Source organism: Sylvia atricapilla, chromosome W (assembly GCF_009819655.1).
Source record: "Sylvia atricapilla isolate bSylAtr1 chromosome W, bSylAtr1.pri, whole genome shotgun sequence".
Lineage (NCBI taxonomy): Eukaryota > Metazoa > Chordata > Aves > Passeriformes > Sylviidae > Sylvia > Sylvia atricapilla.
Window position 1 is genome coordinate 4,812,127 of NC_089173.1, and position 21,793 is coordinate 4,833,919.

General features: G+C 39.7%; 1 protein-coding gene across 2 annotated transcripts in view; it reads left to right on the top strand.

Annotated features, from left to right (window-relative positions):
- Positions 1-17,412, top strand: part of LOC136373335 (guanine nucleotide-binding protein G(q) subunit alpha) — a 219,770-nt gene extending 202,358 nt beyond the window's left edge. For both annotated transcript variants that reach the window (XM_066338239.1, XM_066338240.1), the window contains one exon: positions 16,341-17,412. In XM_066338239.1, the coding sequence (XP_066194336.1) occupies positions 16,341-16,531 (191 nt within the window). In that variant the 3' untranslated portion in view covers positions 16,532-17,412. The remainder of the gene's footprint in view (positions 1-16,340) is intronic.
- The last annotated feature ends 4,381 nt before the right edge of the window (positions 17,413-21,793 follow it).

The window sequence follows — 21,793 nt, forward strand, 5'->3', positions numbered from 1 at the left end:
CTTCCAGGGTCTTAGTGACACGCGGAAAGACTCTAAAACTCAGAGACAAAGTGAGTTTTAAAGTAGGTATGTCATTTATTCAGCACTGGGCGCGATGCGGGATAGTTCCCAAAGGCATCTGCACCTCTCACTCACTTCTATGCTCTTTTAACCTCTAGAATGTTACATATGCATCAAATTTCGCAATACACCTATGTATATACATTCCTTGGCTCCTCCTCTCTCCGCTTCGTATGTTAATTGTCTTATCAGTCCTTTGCGCCTGCACAGGTGTTTCTGGTGGTCGTCCTGGGGGTCTCAGAGATGAAGAAGGATAGTCTTCCTCAGAGATGAACTTCTGACCTTGCTGTCTTGCGCATGCTCACTGATCCTCTGGTCATAGTCCAAGCTCTGAAGCCAGGTTTATCTGGTCCTGGGGGCTCGAGGCGCCTCACTATCTCAGTGTCTTTGGTAATCTGGTATTCTTGTCTTTTGTTTTGGTGAGCACTCACCCCCTTATCAGGCACCTTTGTATTCCTCTTTTGTTGTTCTTGTACACAGCCCTGTCTCTTCTTTCGAAGAGCAGCAATACACACCATCTGAATGCCTATCCTTTAATTAGTATTCTTCTAATTTTTTTTATGATTAATATCCTCTAGTTTCTAACCCCATATTTCAGTCCCCCCTTTTCAATAAGGCAGTAAATTCTTTTATTCAATATGAATTCTAGTCTTTATGATATGTGTCTCTTAATGCTTTGCCATGTACTTGGGATAAACAGGTTAATATTACTACTCGTAACATTTTTCAGTTCTAAATAAGCATTACAAAAGATAGGACAAAACTTATACCAACTAATATTAATAAGACAATAATGGGGTGACTTATTGTATTTAGGATCCTAGTCGTAGTGGGTGACTATCTAAAGAGTTAGTCCTACATATTGTTACTTGCATCTTGTTTCATTCTTTGCAGAACTTTGTTCATTGCTTTTGTGTCATGATGGACAGTAATTAAAGTTTGCTTTCTAGTTTTTTGAATACTTTTTAGAATTTTGGCAAGGTCCTGATGATCAATTAATTGTTTTATTAAAGTGAGATTCATTTTAATAGGTGTGGGTGATAAGTTATGATATATTGTATTGTCAGACTTGACTAGCTGGTGGGACACAACTGGTGCTAAATACAGGAAGTTATACTCTAAAATCTTAACGAAGTTACAAATACAGTGGTTAGAATGATCTTTGTTAAACAAAGTTACATTATCTTTGTTTATTTCTATAAAAGTACAGGCGGTCTTTAAACATACACAACCCTAACCAATATATACAAGTACAGTCTTTTGACTGGTGTTTGAATGAACTTTAAAATGACAAACACCCTGTTCAGTATCAAGATATATATTTCGAGCATCGATTGTGTTACTCTTACAAATGAACTCTTGTTGTTTATGGGAAATGCAAGATTCTAGATTTACAGTTTGCCATTTTTTACTTACTTTCCGTGCCCATGTTCTGTGTTCTGAAGGGTAGAGCACTGATCTTTCATGATTCAGTCTTAATGCTATAATGGGGTGAATAACATAAACTGTGGCATTGCGGATGGTGAGCACAAAAGCAGTAGCTGTGTTAATGCTTGGATTATAGGTGAAGTTTATCAAGGTCCACTAGGACTGAAATTTTTTTTCAAAATCAGTAGCATTGTCTCAGACAGCTTTTTGAACTTCAATTGGAAAGGTTCCTTCGCTTTCTTCTTTTATAACTAAGGCAGCTGTTGACTGCAACTACAACTGTGCCTGTATACAGCTAAAAGCTAAGGATGTATTACTCTGAGCTGTACCAAGTGCATCTATGATTAACCTATGGTCTTGGTCTTTTGCTTCTTCTTAACTTGGCAACATTTTTGAAACTTGCCACTGACTAGTTCCCAATGCCAACAAAGATGATTGTAAAGGTTGTTTTAATTTAGTTAGATCACTTGTTGCAGTGGCCAATTTGGTCATTAATATTTCTGAATTGATTTTATTTAGAACTGTTAGTCTTGTTTCTAACATTCTGGTCAGATCTCTCCGCATTCTACCCCTGGTGTATGCTTGTTTTTGCAACCATGTTGTCTAGCTCTCAAAGGATGTTTTTAGGAAGGAAGAACAGGCTGGCTGGACTTCAGAGATGTTAGTTTGCATTAATAGTTCAACATGCTTGAGAGACTATTCTGGATTAGACAACAATTGTTGCTGACTTATGTTCCTTATCACATATGGGCCTATTTTATAAATTTTGGGTCCAAACCTGGGTGGCGTGATTTGGGTTTGGGCTGGAGTGCTAGTGTCGGCTGTAATGGGTTTAGTTGTGGCATTTATTCTAAATTTGAAGGAGAGCTCAATTTTATCGTGGGCTTAAAGGCAGACCACTTCGACAGTCTGTACTAGGGTGAAATTATACCAACAAACCTCTTTGTGTTTGTCTGTGGGAGTGGATGAAGCACTAATTTGGATTGCTTTCTTATAAGTGGTTCCATTAATCAGTCAACATCTAACCTTGATTTCCTCTCCTACAGTCCCTTGGAGTGACTACAACCTTGTTTTTTTCTGCTACTCTTGTCTTTTATATACTTGGTTTTCATGCATAACCACAGTTGATAGGTTTAGATTTTTTATATCAGAATGCTCTTCCATGGATCTAGTGTACCAGGTAAAAGCTTGGGATTAGGGCCACTCAGCATTGTTCTGGCTAGAGGTATTTCCCAGTTTTTGGATTGTAATTATGATTATAAACAAAAAAAAATTCTCAATTAAGCTCTTGCAGCTTAGGTTACAAAACATTCTTACCCATAATGCACTTATTTTGTTTGAGTGAATTTTAGTTTTAGTCCTTTATCTCCTGGTGTTACTTTCTAAGAGGTTTTAGGAGCTTTCTTTACTCGGGAGTGGTGAATCCAGGCGTTCTGCTCTTGGATCTTAATTGCAGTGAAAGTGGTGAGAAGCACTTGGAATGGTCCTTCCCACTGTGGCTCCAAGGTCTTTTTTGTAAGAGACTTGACATACACATAATCCCCAGGCTGTATGTCATGCACTGGCCCATCTAGCCTTCTGCTCCGAGTTCCAGCCACATGTTTCTCAGTTCTTCTGAGTTGTTTACCTAAGGCTATTATATAAGCAGTCAGCGTTTTTTTCCCAATTTGGGTGGATATCCCTTTCTGTATACTATATGGTGTTTCATAAAGCATTTTAAAAGGGCTCAGGTTTTTTTTCACTTCTGGGCTTAGTTCGAATCTGCAGCAATGTTAACGGGAGGGACTGGGGCCAAGGCAAATTAGCTTCTTGCTCTAGTTTCACAATTTGTTGCTTGATCAGATGGTTCATTTTCTCAACTTGGCTACTTGACTGGGGACGGTATGGTGTGTGAAGTTCCTAGTTTATGCCCAGATGCTGACTGATCTGTTGAACTATTTTTGAAATGAAATGTGGTCCCCTATCTGAAGATATTGTGGCTGGAACTCCAAAGCGTGGTATTATTTTTTGCAGCAGCACCTTGGTTACTTCCTGGGCTTTGGCAGTCCTGGTGGGGAAAGCTTTTGGCCATCCTGAAAAGGTATCTGTTAATACCAATAAATATTGATACCCCCGCTTTTCTTGGTAATTCTGAAAAATGAATTTGCCACTGCTGACCAGGTCCATGACCTTTTTCAATTTGACCCAGGTTTGGTTTAGGGGTATTTTTAGGGTTAGTCTGGAGGCAAAGGTCACACTGCCGGGCCACTTGAGTGATAGTGGCATATAAATTACTGGCAGTGATCATTCCAATCAAGTAATTATACAAAGCGTCAATTCCCCAGTGTGTTTTCCGATGTTCTTCTCTTACTAATGGCCATAGTAAATGAGAGGGGATAACTAGTTTTCCTTCTGCTGTAACCGCCCATCCCTCCTGGTTATATGTTCCTTTTTGATCCTCAATTAGCATTCTGTCCTTTTTATTGTACACAGGCTTACTTTCTAGGGAGATTTGGCCATCGGGAATCAGGGCTCCTTCTACTGTCACCTCACTTTTTGCTGTTTCTTTTGCCTCTCTGTCCGCCAGCTCGTTTCCCCCTTCCAATTCTGAGCTCACTTTCTGATGTGCCTTAATGTGCACGATTGCCACTTTTTCAGGCAGTTGAACTGCTTCTAGCAGCCATATTATTTTTTTGTGCGTGTTTAATGTTCTTCCCTTGTGAATTTAACAGTCTTCTTTCTTTCTAGATGGCTCCATGAGCATGTACTACTCCAAATGTATATCTTGAATCTGTGTAAATGTTTATTCTTTTTTCTTTTGATAGTTCTAATGCACGGGTTAGGGCAATTATTTCTGCCTTCTGTGCAGAGGTACCTGCTGGTAACGATTCTGATTCGATCAAGTCTTTGGATGTGGTAACTGCATACCCAGCATATTGTTTTCTATTCATGATGTAGCTGCTCCCATCAGTGAACCAGGTTTCTGCATCATCCAAAGGGGTGTCCTTCAGGTCTGAGCGGCTGGAGTAAGTGGCTTCAATGGTCTCCAGGCAATCATGATGAATTGGCTCTCCTTGGTTCCCGCTAAGGAAAGGAGCTGGGTTGACAATGTTAGTTACTACTATTTTTACATCGTCTTGTTCTACCATGATAGCTTGGTATTTAAGGAATCGTTGTGGGGAAAGCCAGTGGCCTTCCTTTGTTTCCAGTACTGAGGATACTGTGTGAGACACTAGCACAGTCATTTTCTGGCCTAGGGTGAACTTACGGGCTTCCTGAATGTTCAGCACAACTGCAGCCACTGCCCTGAGGCAACCCGGCCATCCTCTAGCTGCTGCATCCAGCTGCTTGGAGAGATAAGCAACTGCCCTTCTGTATGGGCCCAGGTCCTGTGCCAGTATTCCCAGGGCAATTCTCTGTTTCTCATGAGAGAAAAGAAAGAATGTTTTACTCACATCTGGCAGTCCTAATGCAGGAGCTGACATGAGGGCCTTTTTCAGCTGACCAAAGGCCTGTGTGGTTTCCTTTGTTCAGTGGAGGTCTCTGCTCCCATTTGCAATGAGTGAATACAGAGGTTTCACAAGTAATCCATAGTTATAAATCCACAGTCTGCACCATCCCATCATGCCCAGGAAGGTTCTCAGTTCTTTTATTGTCTGGGGTCTCGGGGTTTGGCATATTGACTCTATGCACTCTCTCCCCAAGGTCCGTTGTCCAGCACTGATTTCATAGCCCAGGTAGATCACCTTTTGTTTTACCACTTGAGCCTTTTTCTTTGTTACTCTGTAGCCCTGAAGCCCCAAAAAGTTTAGGAGGCTTACTGTCCAGGCCACACATCCTTCTTCTGTGGGGGTGGCTATTAGGATGTCGTCCACATATTGCAACAGTTTCCTTTCTCCTGGTGGAGCTTCCCAGGATTCCACGTCCTTTGCAAGGTGTTTTCCAAACAGGGTAGGGCTGTTTTTGAATCCCTGAGGCAAAACTGTCCATGTGAGCTGAGTTTTGCATCCACTTTTAGGACTCTCCCACTCAAATGCAAAAATTTTCTGGCTGGCTTCATGGAGAGGGAGGCAAAAGAAGGCATCCTTTACATCTAAAACGGTAAACCAAGTTAGCTCTGGTGTTAGACATGCTAACAAGGTGTATGGGTTAGCCACCACAGGGTAGAGATTCTCAGTTATCTTGTTAACAGCCCGTAAATCCTGTACAACCCTGTATGACCCATCAGGTTTGCGGACAGGCAGGATAGGAGTGTTAAAGTCAGATTGACACTCCCTCAACAACTCTAGCTGTAAGAAATTTTCAATTATCGGGCTAATTTCTTCTCTGTCTTCCTTTCTTAGGGGGTACTGCTTGATTCTGACTGATTCTTTTTTTTCCTTGAGCTTAATTTGTATTGGGAATGCATTTCTTGCCCTTCCTGGTACATTGGAGGCCCATACCCCTAGAAAGACTTGGTTTAGTATTTCCTCACTAATTTCTTCTTTAGCTTCAGTAGCTGTTAGTATTAAACTCAATACTTCTATATATTTTTGATCATTTACCTCCAGAGTAACTTCCCCATTTTTAAACGAAATGGTTGCCTCTAATTTCTCCAATAGATCTCTCCCTAGGAGTGAATCCGGGGAGTTGGGCATGTATAGAAATTTATGAATACTCCACTGTTTTCCATATTTGTATTTGAGTGGTTTGCAAAAATATGCTATTTCAGATTGGCCAGTTGCTCCCCGCACCCTAACATAATTATTCTCCACTGGCACCAAGGCTTTATTTAAAACTGAAAATGTTGCCCCCGTGTCCACCATAAGTTCCATCTCCTTCCCCTCCTTTCCCAGTTTCATTTTTATAACCAGTGGATCTCCTGGGGTAAGGTCCCCCAGTCCCCTTCAGTCATTTTTTGTGTGAGCAACTACTACCTCTCTCCCTCGGTTTTCTTTCCCATTTCTTCTTAGTTCAGGACATTCATTCTCCCAGTGTCCAATTTTTTTGCAGTTTGCGCACTGGTCTCTGCTCAGCTGGGGTGGTTCTTGCCTAGGTGGTTTTTGTCTTCGCCGCCCTTTCCTTTCTTCCTTTACTACTGCCATTAACTTTTTCATCCCTTGCTTATATTCTTTTTCTCGATTGCTGAAAACCCTCCATGCTTCATCTAACAAGGCCTCTAAATTCCTTCCCTCTGGTCCCCGGAGCTTTTGAAGTTTCCTCCTGATATCTCCTGTAGATTGCCCTAAAAATAAATTTATCAGCTGCTGTATTCCTATCTCAGATTCAGGATCTAATGGTGTATGGCGGCGCATCATATTTCTCAGGCGATCTAGAAACTCAGAAGGAGTTTCGGAGGGAGTCTGCTTAATTGCATACAAGGCTGACCAATTTATAGTTTTGGGGATGGCTTGTTCCATCCCTTTTGCTACCCATTCTTGATAATTTCTTATTTTTACTAATTGCCTTTCATTGTTTGGATTCTAACCTGGATCCTGGAGAGGAAAAACATCCTTAACATCCTCTTGTGTTGTCCTACAAAAGTTTTCTGCTAAATCCCCTGCTGTTTTCAAAACTAACTGTTTTTCTGTCTCTGTTAGTGCATCCAATAATAACTGGAGGTCAGACTAGTCCGGGTTATGCTGCTTAATCATATATCTTAACCTTTTAGCTGTTCCTATTGGGTCAGTCTTGGCAACTTTTTCCCAGCCTTCTAAGTCAATTGTAGAGAAAGGGACTTTAACTAACAGTTTCTCTCCCAGGTCCCACTGCTGCCCTTAAAGGGGCTTGTATAATTTCCCTTGTTTGTTTTTTGTTCCGAGATGCTATGGGATCGCTTGTGATAGTGGAAGGTTCTTCATCATCACTATCACTGTCAGGCAATGGGAGATATAATATTGTTTGTAAGTCAGAGGTGCATGGAGGAGCAGACGGCCCAGCTTGTCTCCCTTCCAAGGGAGCTGAATCTGCTCCCCTTCGTCCCCTTTGCTCCTCAGGGGGTGGCCCAGATAAAGCTAGTAACTCCTGTGTTTGTGCCTCTGCTTGATAAACCTTGTCACGATTTGTGCAACGCTGGTTTATTGAGCAGGTACTACAGCATTGTTTAGGCTGCTTTCTATTAGCTTTATTTTCCTTTTCAAGGGCTAATACCAGGGGATCAGAGGGGACTCTGATCCCACAGTCCCTCTGCCATTCAGGATGATTTCAGAGGGAGAAAAACATTTCTGCATACGAAACTTCAGACCACTTCCCTTCACATCTGAGGAAAAGCATAAGCATCAATAAAGCATTATATTCTAAAGTCCCAGTCGATAGCCATCTAGCTCCATTTTCTAGCTGATACAAAGGTCACCACTGTGTGCAGTACTTTACAAGGGTGCATTTGGATTCTGCACCTCCCGAACCTGCAATCTCCTTCCAGTGAGCTAGAATACAGCCCAGAGGGCTTGCTTTAGGGATTCCCTTACTCTCTCCTGATCCCATTATCTCTTTTTCCTGTTCTGTTTCCACTCGAATCTTTCTCACACTTTTGTACATTCTCTTCCCAGTCTTTTATTTTATACTCCAAACCTCCGGGACTGCTTGTGATCTTTCACAGAAGTCTTCTAAAATCTCTGGTTTAGGGTCCTCACCAGCCTGTATGCCACAATGAGCACCAGTATTAAATCTTTTACTCAAGAAAAAACCACCACTTGCTCTCCACAAGACACACACTTAACCAACACCCAGGCTAGATGCTGTCTTGCCTACAGAAACAGATAGTTTCACTCCTTCTTTTCACCTGGATGTTCCAACCCTTTTGATGCAGGCAACTTTTAATCTAATGAAACCACATTCCCTGCAGAGTCTTATATGGCCTTTCTAAAACTCGCTGGTGTTTCCCTTTATCACCCAATTACTTTCGGGGTTACAAACTCCCAAGGGTCGAGCTCAAGCCACTGGGGAGAAAGACCCCTTCCAGTCATGTTTGCCAGAGTTAGAACGACTGTCACCAATGCCCTATCTGTGGTAAGGCACACTAAACCGAAGGCAATACTCACAGTAAAAACATTAAGACAAACATCACTAAGCTGGAACAATATTTATCACATAAACCCTGAAGACAATACTCACAATAACCCATCCCTGTAGAAAACACTGCATCAAAGTAGAATGCAAAAAAAAAAACACCCTTAAGAGCAGAGCTCCAAGCCAGCCACACTAAACAAACCCAAAAGATACACGGTAATAGAAAATACGAAAAGTAAAAGTGCAAAGAGTTCCCTCATGCACACATTAAGGAAGGAATATATAAGCGGTAATTGACTGCAATTACACCTTTCAACAATGGCAATATTCCCTCAAAAACACATCACAACTCTCAAACCCACGGTTAGCTCACAGACACTTTCAGGCACTCACAAAACCAAACACAAAACACATCCGAACTTTTAGGAAAACTCGCACACTCAACCAAATAGCGGCAATAAACCAGGAATTCGCTCGATTCACCACCAGAATCGCTAGTGGCCGAGCCACGGTCAACGAACCCCTCCCCTCCCCGCTGCCTTTCCCTCAGTCAGAGGTTCCTCCTGCTGGTCACACGTTTGACCCAGCAATTGCTTGCAAGCCCAAACCCACCAAGACTCTCTTTGTGCGCCCAGACGTCTCTGGGCGGCTTACCAATAGTCTTTACGAGGCCCCTTTTTAAAGGAATACATACCGTTTCTCCGCTGTTTAGGAGGTCGTTGTCTGCCCCCACAGTGAACGACTCGAGAAGCGGAGTTCCTTCCAGGGAAAATCCCGGGGGCGCCTTAGGAAGTCCGCCGGTCCTACGGCTGGGCAGAGAACGTCCCTTCGTGGTCGCCAAAATGACACGCGGAAAGACTCTAAAACTCAGAGACAAAGTGAGTTTTAAAGTAGGTATGTCATTTATTCAGCACTGGGCGCGATGCGGGATAGTTCCCAAAGGCATCTGCACCTCTCACTCACTTCTATGCTCTTTTAACCTCTAGAATGTTACATATGCATCAAATTTCGCAATACACCTATGTATATACATTCCTTGGCTCCTCCTCTCTCCGCTTCGTATGTTAATTGTCTTATCAGTCCTTTGCGCCTGCACAGGTGTTTCTGGTGGTCGTCCTGGGGGTCTCAGAGATGAAGAAGGATAGTCTTCCTCAGAGATGAACTTCTGACCTTGCTGTCTTGCGCATGCTCACTGATCCTCTGGTCATAGTCCAAGCTCTGAAGCCAGGTTTATCTGGTCCTGGGGGCTCGAGGCGCCTCACTATCTCAGTGTCTTTGGTAATCTGGTATTCTTGTCTTTTGTTTTGGTGAGCACTCACCCCCTTATCAGGCACCTTTGTATTCCTCTTTTGTTGTTCTTGTACACAGCCCTGTCTCTTCTTTCGAAGAGCAGCAATACACACCATCTGAATGCCTATCCTTTAATTAGTATTCTTCTAATTTTTTTTATGATTAATATCCTCTAGTTTCTAACCCCATATTTCATTAGGATTTTAACCTCACTCTTGTTGCCTTTTGAGGCTGCATCAAAAATATATTTTCCAGTCCTCGTCCAGGTATTTATATCTAATGCAGTCTCTTTGGTTGGTTCTAGACCACGGTTTTTAGTTGATATCAAATTTAATAAAGTGTCTTCTTCATAATCTATCTCTCATTCCCACAGAAAATTAGTCTATACCTTCACTGCTGGGTGTTCCTCCACGTAGAAAAAATCCACCCATGTCTTCTGTGGGGTTTTTCTTCTATTTAAAGGGGGTATATACAAGGAAGAATCCAGTTTTTTGGCAGCTCTGCTCGCTAGATATTTTGAGCAGCTCTTCTCGCACACCTCTTGATTATTTCCAGCTTTTTGCTGGTTTGCGGCTCTTAACACACGTTTTGTCTGTCTCCCCCCGTTCTGCTCAGAGGATGGCTGCTGTCTTCAGGAATCACCAGATGTTACGTTATGACTCATTGCTTGGAGACAGAAACAACACAAACTCACTGAGTGTCCTCAACAAACAGCACTGAGTTTATTATGGTCGCCTCTTTTATAGGGCTTTGATTTTCCCGGGTTTAGACAGCCAATTGGTTGGGATCTCTCTCTGCCCAGATCTCTGGCCAGTGGTGTTTCTGCATCTAGGCTTGAACAGGGTTGTCTGAGGTCTCTGAGTTCAGATCTATTCTATCATTGTTCACCCAGGGACTTGTTCTACTTCTTTTCTAGAACGAACCAGGCTAGCCAAATTTGGTTTGTGTTATGGCCAGATTTATCTTGTCCAGCTACAGACCAGCTGTACTGTGAACACCAGGACACTCAGGTCCCTTTTCTGCCAAGCTGCTTTCTACTTGGGTGGCCCCCAGTATATATTAGTGTCTAAGTTTGTTACTCTTCAGGTGCAGGACTTGGCACTTGCCCTTGTTGAAGTTCATGAGGTTCCTGTCAGCCCCTTTGTCCAGCCTGTTAAGGTCCCTCTGGATGGAGCCACTCCTCCCAGTTTTGTGTCACCAACAAACTTGCTGAGGGTACACTCTTCTCCCTTATCCAGATCACTAAAGAAGATGTTAAATAGGACTGGATCCAGTACTGACCACTGTTGTACCCCACTAGTTACTGTCATCCAACTAGACATTATCCACTGCTCTCCCCATATCTACTAGGCCTGTCATTTCAACATAGAGGGTTGTCAGATTTTCAGTCAGCTCAGAAAAACCCTCTTCCTCTTCTCCTTTACCATCGGTAAGGGAAACAAAAAAAGGTTATAGACAAGTAGGACCATAGCCAGTAGGCCAGACCTGAAAGTCTTTTAAGTGTCTAATTCTGCAGATCTTGCTAGGCTTAACCCCTTAGAGAAGGTTATGATTTAATTTGATTTCTTTTAGTGGAGAGATGGGACGGATGATTGTTGTGCTTTACTCCCATCTGGAAATTAAGTATAACACAGCTGTTTGCTCACTCCTCCCTTCCTGGGGAGAAGAATCAGAAAAAAGGCAGAACCCATAGTTTGAGATAAAACCAATTTAATAATTGAAGTAAAGTAAAATAAAGTAATAATACTAATGAGTATAATAACAATAATAATATTAATGAAAAGGACAAAATAAAAACAACTGATGTACAATAAAAGCAATTAGCGCACAATATAATTGCTCACCACCCACTGACTAATGCCCATCTCATCCCCAAGCAATGATTGGCCCCTTCTGGCTAACTTCCCCCAGTTTATATACTAGGCATGATGTTTTATGGTGTGGAATATACCTTTGGCTACTTCAGGTCAGTTGTCCCAGCTGTGCTCCCCTTCCCAGCTTCTTGTGCACTTCCTCACTGGCAGAGCATGAGACACTAAAAAGGCCTTGACTCAGGGTAAGCACTACTCAGCAGCAACCAAAACATCAGTGTGTTATCAGCATTATTCTCATACTGAATCTAAAACACAGGACTATACCAGTGTACTGGTTTTACCTTGGCTATATGCCAGGTCCCCACCAAGTCACTCTATCACTCCCCTTCCCAGTGGGACAGGGCACAGAAAATAAGATGGGAAACAACTAGTAGGTTGAGATAAAGCAGTTTACTAAAGCAAAAAAAGAAAAGTGAAAGTTTGAGTTCACATAAGCAAAGGTTAAATTTAATCTCTACTTCCCATCAGTGAGTGTTGTTCAGCCACTTCCCAGGAAGCAGCGCTTCAGCACGTGTAGCAGTTGCTTCAGAAGGCAAACATTGTAGAATAATGAATGTCCCTGTTCCTCCTCTCTCCCTTAGCTTCTATATCTGAGCTAACGTCATATGGTATGAAATATCCCTTTGGTTAATTCAGGCCAGCTGGCTTAGTTGTGTCCCCTCCCAGGATCTTGCCCGCTACCAGCCCCTTGATGGGGAGAAGGAATGTTAGAGGGACAGTGCTGCTCAGCAGTAGCCAAAACACTGGTGTGTTATCAACACACTTCCAACTACCAATGCAAAGCAAAACACTGTGAAGTCTGCAGAGAAAAAATTAACTCTATCTCAGTCAGACACTACAAGCAACTACTAAGAAGAAAATTAATTCTGTCCCAGCCGAAACCAAGACAGTTGTAAAGTCTTTGGCTTGCACAGGTCACTGTGTGTCCCTCTCTGCTGTTCCAACATCCTGTTTGGAGATGTTGAAGACAGACACATTTGGAGAACTCATCATGTAGTGGTTTCACATTTGCCGAATTCTGTTTTTCCAAATTAAGTGTAGTGGTTTGAGTGTCTACACTCTTTTCCCTCTGGGAGATAGGATTTGGGAGAAAAAGGCAAAACAGGCCCAACTTAAAAGTAAACAGATAGATTTTATTAACACGCACACCTAAAGAATAAAAGGAGATTTTTCAGTCAGTTTCACCATTTGAATATAGTCTTTCATCAAGTGTTGAGGAGAGGAGTCACTTAATTTACCATGGAATTTTCCCCCACTGACAACCTACAACAGTTCTCTTGTGGGTTTGAACTCGCACAGAAACAGCCGCCTGGGGAAACCTGCTTCCATGTGGTCTCCTCCCATTAGCAGTTTCCCAAGCTGCTTATGGGTCATAGGAACTCAGGCATCTGGAGTGTTACGTTTTAAAAATGAGCAACTTCAAAGGCAAAGAATTTTTCATCTCAAAGAACAGAGATATCTTCTCACTTTTTTCACTGGTGCAGGGGGCTTCTCATCTCTCTGTTCGGGCATCTCATGGGACCACAAGAATCACAGATTCTAATGCAGTATTACTCAGTCCATCATAAACACATTTGCTTAAAAATCCACAAATCATCTCCCAAAATGCATATTTTTTCCATGATTTAAAGGACAATCTACCTATAGAGTTTATTTCCATAGATGAATAAGAAAGTCCAGCCATCAGGCAACTCCTCCATCCTTCCTCTAATTAGTCTTTTACTTATTCTCTCCATCTGACTGTTATGCTGGGTCTTCTATATGTTCACTCTGTCTTTTTCTCTCTGGGAAGAGCTAAGTCTTAAAAGTCTCAATCTGTGTCAGGAAAGAGTTAACATTCTTGCAGATGGGTCATGTGATCTCTGCCAGGCAGCAGTGTCAGGATTTTCAAAAGCCACGGGGATGGGGGAAGGAAACGCAGGCCGACAGATCTCAGAGCAGCCCGGCTGATGGATGCCTCCTGTCCCCACCCCTCGGTCTCATCTGGGATGGCCCAGCTTGGAGCGGCTGCAGGCTCCCCTCCCCCTGCTGGGGGAAAGGGCCCAGGCCCACAGCCAGACCTTGGGCCAGCTTCTCCCCCCCCCCCCCCATAGGAGGAGCGGCAGGGTGTTTTACAGCTGCTAAAAACGATCAGGGTCGGGACAGGGCATGCGCTTATCCCCTCCCCCGGCCTGGGAGTCATCGGGAGTCCCAGCCCTCCCCCTCGCAAGGAGAGAGCTGGGACTGCCTTCTTACCTCCTGCAAGGTCGAAAGGAAAAAGGAAGTTCCTAGGCTTCCTTCTGGCTTTTTAAGGTTGTGTGACCCAGAGGTGTATACCTGTATCTGGTTGGCTAATTTGATTGTCAGTTTAAAGGAAATCACTAATAAGTTTTTACCATTTGTGCTGAACCAACACACATCAGAATTCGGTATTTTTCAACTAGATCACTTTCCCCATGTGGGTAGTACAATGGAGAAAGTACCATAGGAATGAGAAATGGTAACCAGGATGGCAAACTGGACTGATTAAACTAAGCAGTTGTACTGCACAGTATGTCATAACAACATTGGATGAGAGACTGAGATGTTCTCAAGGGTCAGAGTATCATGTGAGGGTATGCTTTCACAGATCCTACTAAAAGACTGACTCAAAGACCAGAATGAAGTGCTGGAAGTGAGGAAAAAGACAAAAAGTGGCCATGTTTGGGAAGGAAAGAATTAAAAAATATCTGTCTGTGGGAGCACACTCCCCTCCAGTCTTCAAAGAAAACAAATGCTGACAATTACAAGTTAATGTAGCCAAGCTAAATTGTAGTGCTTTTTATACAGTACTTGACTATCATATAGAGAAAATCCTTTAAGACTGCTAAAAAGGGAACTATGGACAAGAAACCTACTGATTTGTATTATAATTCTTTTCCAAGATTATTTAGATTGTAACCATTTAGCGTTGTAAATCTACCATTGGTTCATTTCCTTTTTCTAAATACCTGAGATGGCAAAATTTCTTTTTAATTTCAGTTTTCTGTACTTGAATTCCAGTCAAAAAAAAAATTGAATTACATTATAACAACCAGACATGTTATTAGGCAAGCAAAATTTGGATATACACTTTAAATAGTGCAGTAGATTTTAAAAGAGGAACAAACCTGCCTGTGCCTACTCACTGTAAAACTGTTTAACAAAATTCTAGGAAGTTGATTAAAATAATAAATGTCTTATTTTGAAGAAATCATTGTCTTTGAAAGTGTTGGAGTCTCCTTTAAAAATGTTTAAACTTCTTAAGAGTAAAAAAAATTATCGGGAAATTAATTTTGCTGCTGTTTCTATAGAATATGTGATGAAGCTAAAGGCTAGAATCTGTTGTGTTTAGAAATGTTAAAAATTTTCAAGTTTTCTTTGTCCTAGTTCAGAGAAATTATTGTTTACATGTCCTTCTCTACATCTCAGAAAATATGTCTATGTGTCTATATATACAGATACATATTCATGTGCATACAAGATATTGTAAAATCATGATCTTCTTCCACCAGGCTTTGCAACCAATAGATATCAGAAAGTATTTTATCTTTTGTGATTCCACTGTTACCTAATTTGAGCATTTATTGAAATTAGAAATGCTTACATTTGTATTTAAATATTAAAAATAAGTTTTATTGTGCAGTCATTGAAAGTTATGTAGGCACATACTAACTTCCTAAGTACAGATTTCATGACCATTAAAGGACACAACTATATAACAGCTGAGTGCTGGTATTTATATTGTCATATAACAAGACCAGAACTAATGAGGAGATAGGAGGAAGAGGCACAGCAAACATACATGTTCTGTAGAAACCCATATCGCAGAAACAGGAGGACAATGGAACAATGGCCTATGAAAATTGCACTGGGACAGCATATGCATATACAGTATAGGAAAAAATAACCTGTGGCTAATATTACTACTTCTGTACTGCTCTTTTGGCTATGAACAGGATCTAATTCTCACTCCTATAGATTGGAAGTCATTATTTTGCCTTCTGCTTTATGCAAAGCAGAATATGCAGTTTGGTTGTTCTGAGAATTACAGGCTTAATTTAAATTTAATAGAATTGTTATATATAATTTAGAAAATTGATTTGTTAGAACATTAAGTTTTGCAATTGAACAGCTTTTACTAGCAAGCATGTATATTTTACTATCACTAAATGTGGTGGTTTGAAATTGGAATTGGTGCCCCATGTGAGGAAATTGAACCAAACCTGCTACACTAAAGTAAATTAAATTCTGTTGGGGACAGTGTCCGGCCAGTTTAAGATGTAACTTGATTATGCTACATTTTAAAAGAATGTACTTAAGTATAGTTTAAATATAGTAGACTGAAAATGGGCCAAATCTATTATTTTTAATATATTTATGAGTATAAAGCAACTAATTATTCTGTTGTTCATTTTGTGGGGTTGTCAACTTCATTTCTCCATTTTTAACACCATATGGAAGAAAGAGGATAGTCAGCACAAAAAGAACAGCTCTTCTGTTATCAACTTCTGGAATTTCCTTCAATCTTTATTTTTTAATGGTCCCTATGGGGAAAAAATAGTATATGGTAGTATTTGTTAGTAAATTTTTTCCCTTTCTCTCTTATACAAGGATAACAGTCTGAGTCTTTCTTCTGGTTTCTGCTCCTGAGGTTCCCTTCCTAAATAAGCTCAAATACTGAATGACTTCAGGAGAAACTGACTTTTTCTTCTTAATTATCAGGACCACAACGGGATGCACAAGCGGCACGAGAGTTCATCTTGAAGATGTTTGTAGACCTGAATCCAGACAGTGACAAAATTATCTACTCCCACTTCACTTGTGCTACAGACACAGAGAATATACGGTTTGTCTTTGCTGCTGTCAAGGACACGATTCTACAGTTAAACCTGAAGGAATACAACCTGGTCTAACTGTGCCTAAGAGGCCCTCCAAGACCATCTTTGCATGATTGAAGATGCACAAGAGGGACTGTATTATCTGTGAAAACAAGTTGCATAATACTAATTTATTGCTGGCCTGCACTCTGAGAATGTTCACAGAGTTTTTTAGTTATTATTATGATATTATTTAAACTATATGGAGGAAAACCAAAAGATGCTGAAGTACATTCATAGTACATTTTCTTATTTTTTAGGCAAAATCTTGTGACTCAGTGGTTTCTAAATTCTCAGTCATACACTCACAAAGGATAACAGGTTTTTGCTATTGAAGCAAAATTAAGCTGGTTCCTCTTTCCCTGACCCTTTCTCTCCCTCCTTCCTCCCCCCTCTATGTTTTAAAAGTACAATGGTCATTTCACCACTTGCATTCCTTGATAATATATTTTCTGCTGAGTGGTTTGTTCAAGAAAATTACTATCATCAGAAGTGATTAGTCATTGAAATTTTACAGAATGTGCTTTCTCTGAAGGATCAAAAGTATTGATAGTATGATTTTTTAATTCTTAAAATTAGTATTCTCATTGTCTTCACTTCTGAGACTAGAATATTGGGAATTGCAAAATAGAAATAGTTGTGCGTGGATTTAGAATTTAAACATACTTTCACAGTTCAGAAAGATGCATAGAAGACAGCAATGAAATAATTAAAGACATAAACCTCAAATGTTCATAGACTACCATAGAATGTCTTTTTAATTGCCATGTGCCATTATTTTCTTTTTTCTTTATTCACTAATGACAAGTAGAAATGTTGTGGACAGTACATTTTCCCCAGTGGCTACAGCCTGAAACAGGGATAGGAGTTTATTTTTCAGCTGTGTGCATTTTTTCTTAAGTTAGAGCTCCTATCAAGTGTTTTTCTGTAGTAGAAAAAAAACTTTTTTTTTTGTTGTATAAAATCTTGCCAAATATGGCTTTTTATGAAACCAATACTTTTGAGACATAAGATAGTGATTGAAATGCCAAACTAATAGATTGGGAATTGACCTGATTGAGTCAACTGCTGAATGATAAACATAGTTTTAACTCATATGTTCCTGTTTTTATTGTGTTCCATTTTCTAATGCCAAAAACAACAGTGTGAGTGAATATGCTACTCAGTATACATGTATAGAAGACAGTTTAATTCTCTCCTTATGTCAGAGATGGCATGTGATTGCATACAATGTTTTCTCTAATAATATCAAGCACCTTTGTACGGCATGAAATTATTGATGAATGATCACATTCAGAAACCTTTCTTGATAAGGTTGCCTCTTAACCTATTCACAGACATTTTATAGGTTTCATGCAAAATAGATTCTCTTGATATTCTTTAGAAAGAATTCTTAATGCAAATCACTCTTGAAATTTAAACATACAAAGTTTTAATAACAAAAATGTAGCACCCATCAATGAGCAGCTTAGGTTAAAAGGTATTTTTTGACCAGGTACATGACTGCTAGCAAGCTACACAGAACTCTGAGGTCAGACTGAATTACTTACATTGCCAAATAGCAATAGGGTGCACTTAGCACAGAAGTTGTTGCCTCTCAGCAGGAAGGAGAGGTGGAAAAACAATCTCTTATTACTTGAGTAACAACGGTAACAATAAATACTAATGAGATGTTTTTCATCCTTGATACTCCCCACTCTAAAACAACATTAAATAAGAGTAGTTGCTAGTTTTTGTTCCCTCATAAAACATCTTATAATTGGAAACTGATTGTAGGTATAGTGCAATTATGAAAGCTATAATCATTGTACGTACATATATATGCCAGCATCCATATTGGCTTTATATTCATTAATTTTTGGCAAATTGAATATGCTGTGTTTGATATGTATCTATGTAATTGTATAATGTCTTATAGCAGATTCACATTTTAAATAATGTTATTTTATTTACTTTTTTAAGAGAAGAATGTCAATTTTTTTCAGTTAATTCCTGATTAGGTATTTGTTGTTTTTTATTTAAAAAGCAACAAAAAAGCTTATCATAGTACAGAATTGTACTAGCATTGTGATATATAGAATCATTTGAACATTCCTGAGTAAAAGTAAATTGGAGACACACAGAGGACATTCATAACCAAAACAATGAATAAATCTTGCCAGGGCTTTATACAGATGTAGAAGCTGTTTTTCTTAGAAGAATTTATGCCATTATATCTAGGATTAGAATATAACATCTTAAATATCAATTTCTATTTGGCAGATTCAATTTCAGTTAATTTTACCTTTCTAATAGCCTTTTTTTGAAAAGTGAATTTAGAGACATTTCAAACCATTGAACATAAGCACTAATGGGTATATGCTATTCCCCTAAAAATGTAGTAAAATAAAACCATCAGATCAGTTAAACATTAATTCAGAAATTACAAAAAAATTAGATCTAACAACAACAAAGTTGCTAATGTTAAAAATTTTAAGGAATTAAAAAAAATTGTTTAATAAAGGTAAAGCACGTAGCTGAAGGCTATAAAAAGTGACACTGACATCCTAAATGTATCATCAGAACAGCTGTTCTTGTTATATATCTAATTGGCCCGGATCTTACTTATAAACCTAAGAAATCTTCTGTTTTAACCATTGACTCTGGAGTGTGTGATAATATCCCTTCTTTCAGCCTGTGAATACATTGGCCACCTTGGATTTAGTAGTATAAGTAGAACTGTAGGGGGAAAAAAGTCAGTGTTGTCTAATGAAGGTTTGAGTTTGTTTTATTATGGGATATTGGGGGAGTGTATGGGGTTTTAAGTGTTAATATAAAAAAAGTTTTGTATAAAAACAAACCAAAAATTTACTCACACTTTATAGATATATTGATATATAATTCAAATACGTGTGCCACTGGGCTACTTCTGGTACATTTTAATTGAGTTGAACCTGTGACAATGTTTAGATCATTTAAACATTCTGAAAAGATATAGTCAGCATGCTAATGCAAGCCTTACATGATTCATCTAACTCAGCATTGCAGTGTGACTGTTTACAAAAACATTTCATTTTTAAATGACAGATGTTCTCATTTGCAGTATATTCCATTGCTGTTGCTGTTTTAATTGGTGATTTCCACTATGCATTACAGTGCTTGAGTCTAGAAGTATGTGCCTCTAACATGAAGCTGAAGGCAAAAATAAGACAGGAACCCTTTTAATTTTGCAACATTACATTGTTTCATTGAATGTCATAAATGGGAGAGAAGAAAAACATTGGGAAACTATTCTAGGTGTACAAAAAAGCTGTAAATATGTTTTACAAAAACTTTAAACTTGCTTTTTTCACTAATTAGCTGGCACTTTGCTTACATATATAGGATGATGAAGCTATAAGGGCAGTTTACTTTTATAATTCAGACTTTTGATTTTCAAGGTAACCTGTAGTTTTAAATCATACTGCTACATGATTGTGAAGCACTTTAAAAAGTTTGGAAGTGGAAAAGAGGTTTCATGTTGGTTATCAGTCAGAACTGCCTGCATGACTTGCAAAAATTTTAAAAGGTGATAAAAGGGCTGGAAATTAAGATATTGCTAGACTCTGAGCTTTTGGTTATGAGATGCAAGACTTTGCGGTTGCTCAACTTAATGGTCCTTCCCTTGTTATGCATTCTTCACAAAATAATGAAATAACAGGTGAAAACAGAGACATGTTAACCCATGTGGAAAAGAAAAATAATGCCCAAATAATTTATTATATGCGCTTCTGGTATTGAAGGTCTGTGCATGATTATCCTGCATTACATTAGCAAACTAATTAAGTGTGCACAGTATATTAACAAGGCCTACAAATTACCTATCTCTAGTTAAGAAATCAATAAATTAAATATGTTTTGGAGAGTGTCACAAGTAAGGAAATTAAATTGGCCTGTTATAGATACTTAATGGTTATTTTAGACATTCACACTTCTGCAGATAAAGTCCCTCTCTGGACATAAACAACTAAGGGTGTATATCCCTGTCCAATTTGCTAGTTTACTAGAGATCATGAAAAACAGTGTGTTTTGGTTTGAAAAGAACCACTGATAGTTCCTCATTTTGTTGTTATTTTGCTTTAATTTACCATTTTACTTGTCAGTCAAAACAAGCATTTCCATGTAATCAGTAATCCATTGAGAGTCATTGGTTATCTAGTTGCAGGGCTTTTACTGTAACTTTCACTCAAGCTGTTTTACAGTAGCTATGTTGCAGGAAAAAAGGAATCAAAGAATCATTTGGGCAAAGTTGATGTTGAAGATAGTGTCAAAAATGCAAGGGAATTCAACCAGAACAATCTTACTCTTGGTAATAAGATTGCTGTTTTTGTGGTGTTGGGGTTTTTTTTTATCAAATGATGGCCTAAGATGAAGTCTTGCTGGATTTCTTATTTATCATGCTGCAGAAAAACTTTTTTTTTTTTCCCCAATATATTGGAAGGGGTGTCAGATACATTTTTTAAAATTGCAGTGTTTAACAAAATAAAGATCATATTTGTTATTCTAAAGTGTCATTTAAATGCATGTATTGTGTATTGTTTGGGGGACAAAAATAGGGTGTGGTTTTCTGTTTTTCTGCTTAAAAAACTAATGCATAAATGCTGCTCCTCAACAGTCGTGTTGGTTAAAAATACAGTACTTTTCACCATAGCTTTGTACTATAGTATCTTCTTTGTTCCTTGACATTTAGCTGTTCTGAAATATATTTGGGCTTGTTCTCCAAAAATATTTCTTTTGACAAATATTTGTCTTGGGAATGGTTTTCATACCATATCTATATTTTTTGTTTTGTGTCCAGAAATGGTCACCCCCTCCCTTCCCCCAGCTCAGGGAGTATCGCAATGGGTGAGAGCCAGCCCAGGATCCTACGAGGGTTTGGGGCAAGGGGTTGCTTCCTTCTGGTGGGGCAATTCGTCTCAGCGGCCACATGGCACAGTGCCTCTTACCAGAAATACTATTGCTTTGTGGTTTTTGTTTTTTTTCTTCTCCTTCGGCACTGTGACTGGGCTTACTGGCTTGCTTTTCTATTCCTCTGCTTGCTCGGGAGCCCAGAGCCAGTGCATGCTGCCCCAGGAGCTCGCCGGGGGCACCCCTCTGTGTGGCCCGACCCTGAGACCAGCCATCACCAGTGAGCTATCCAGGGGAGTGATTCCCTGTCCAGCCCTGCTGTTTGCTGCTGCTGCTTCAGGGCTTTTTGGTACATTTTAATCTGACACTCGGCCGCCTTGCAGCTTCCGGCATGGCCCTCGAGCCTGTGCAACACTTTGTCATCTTGGGTGT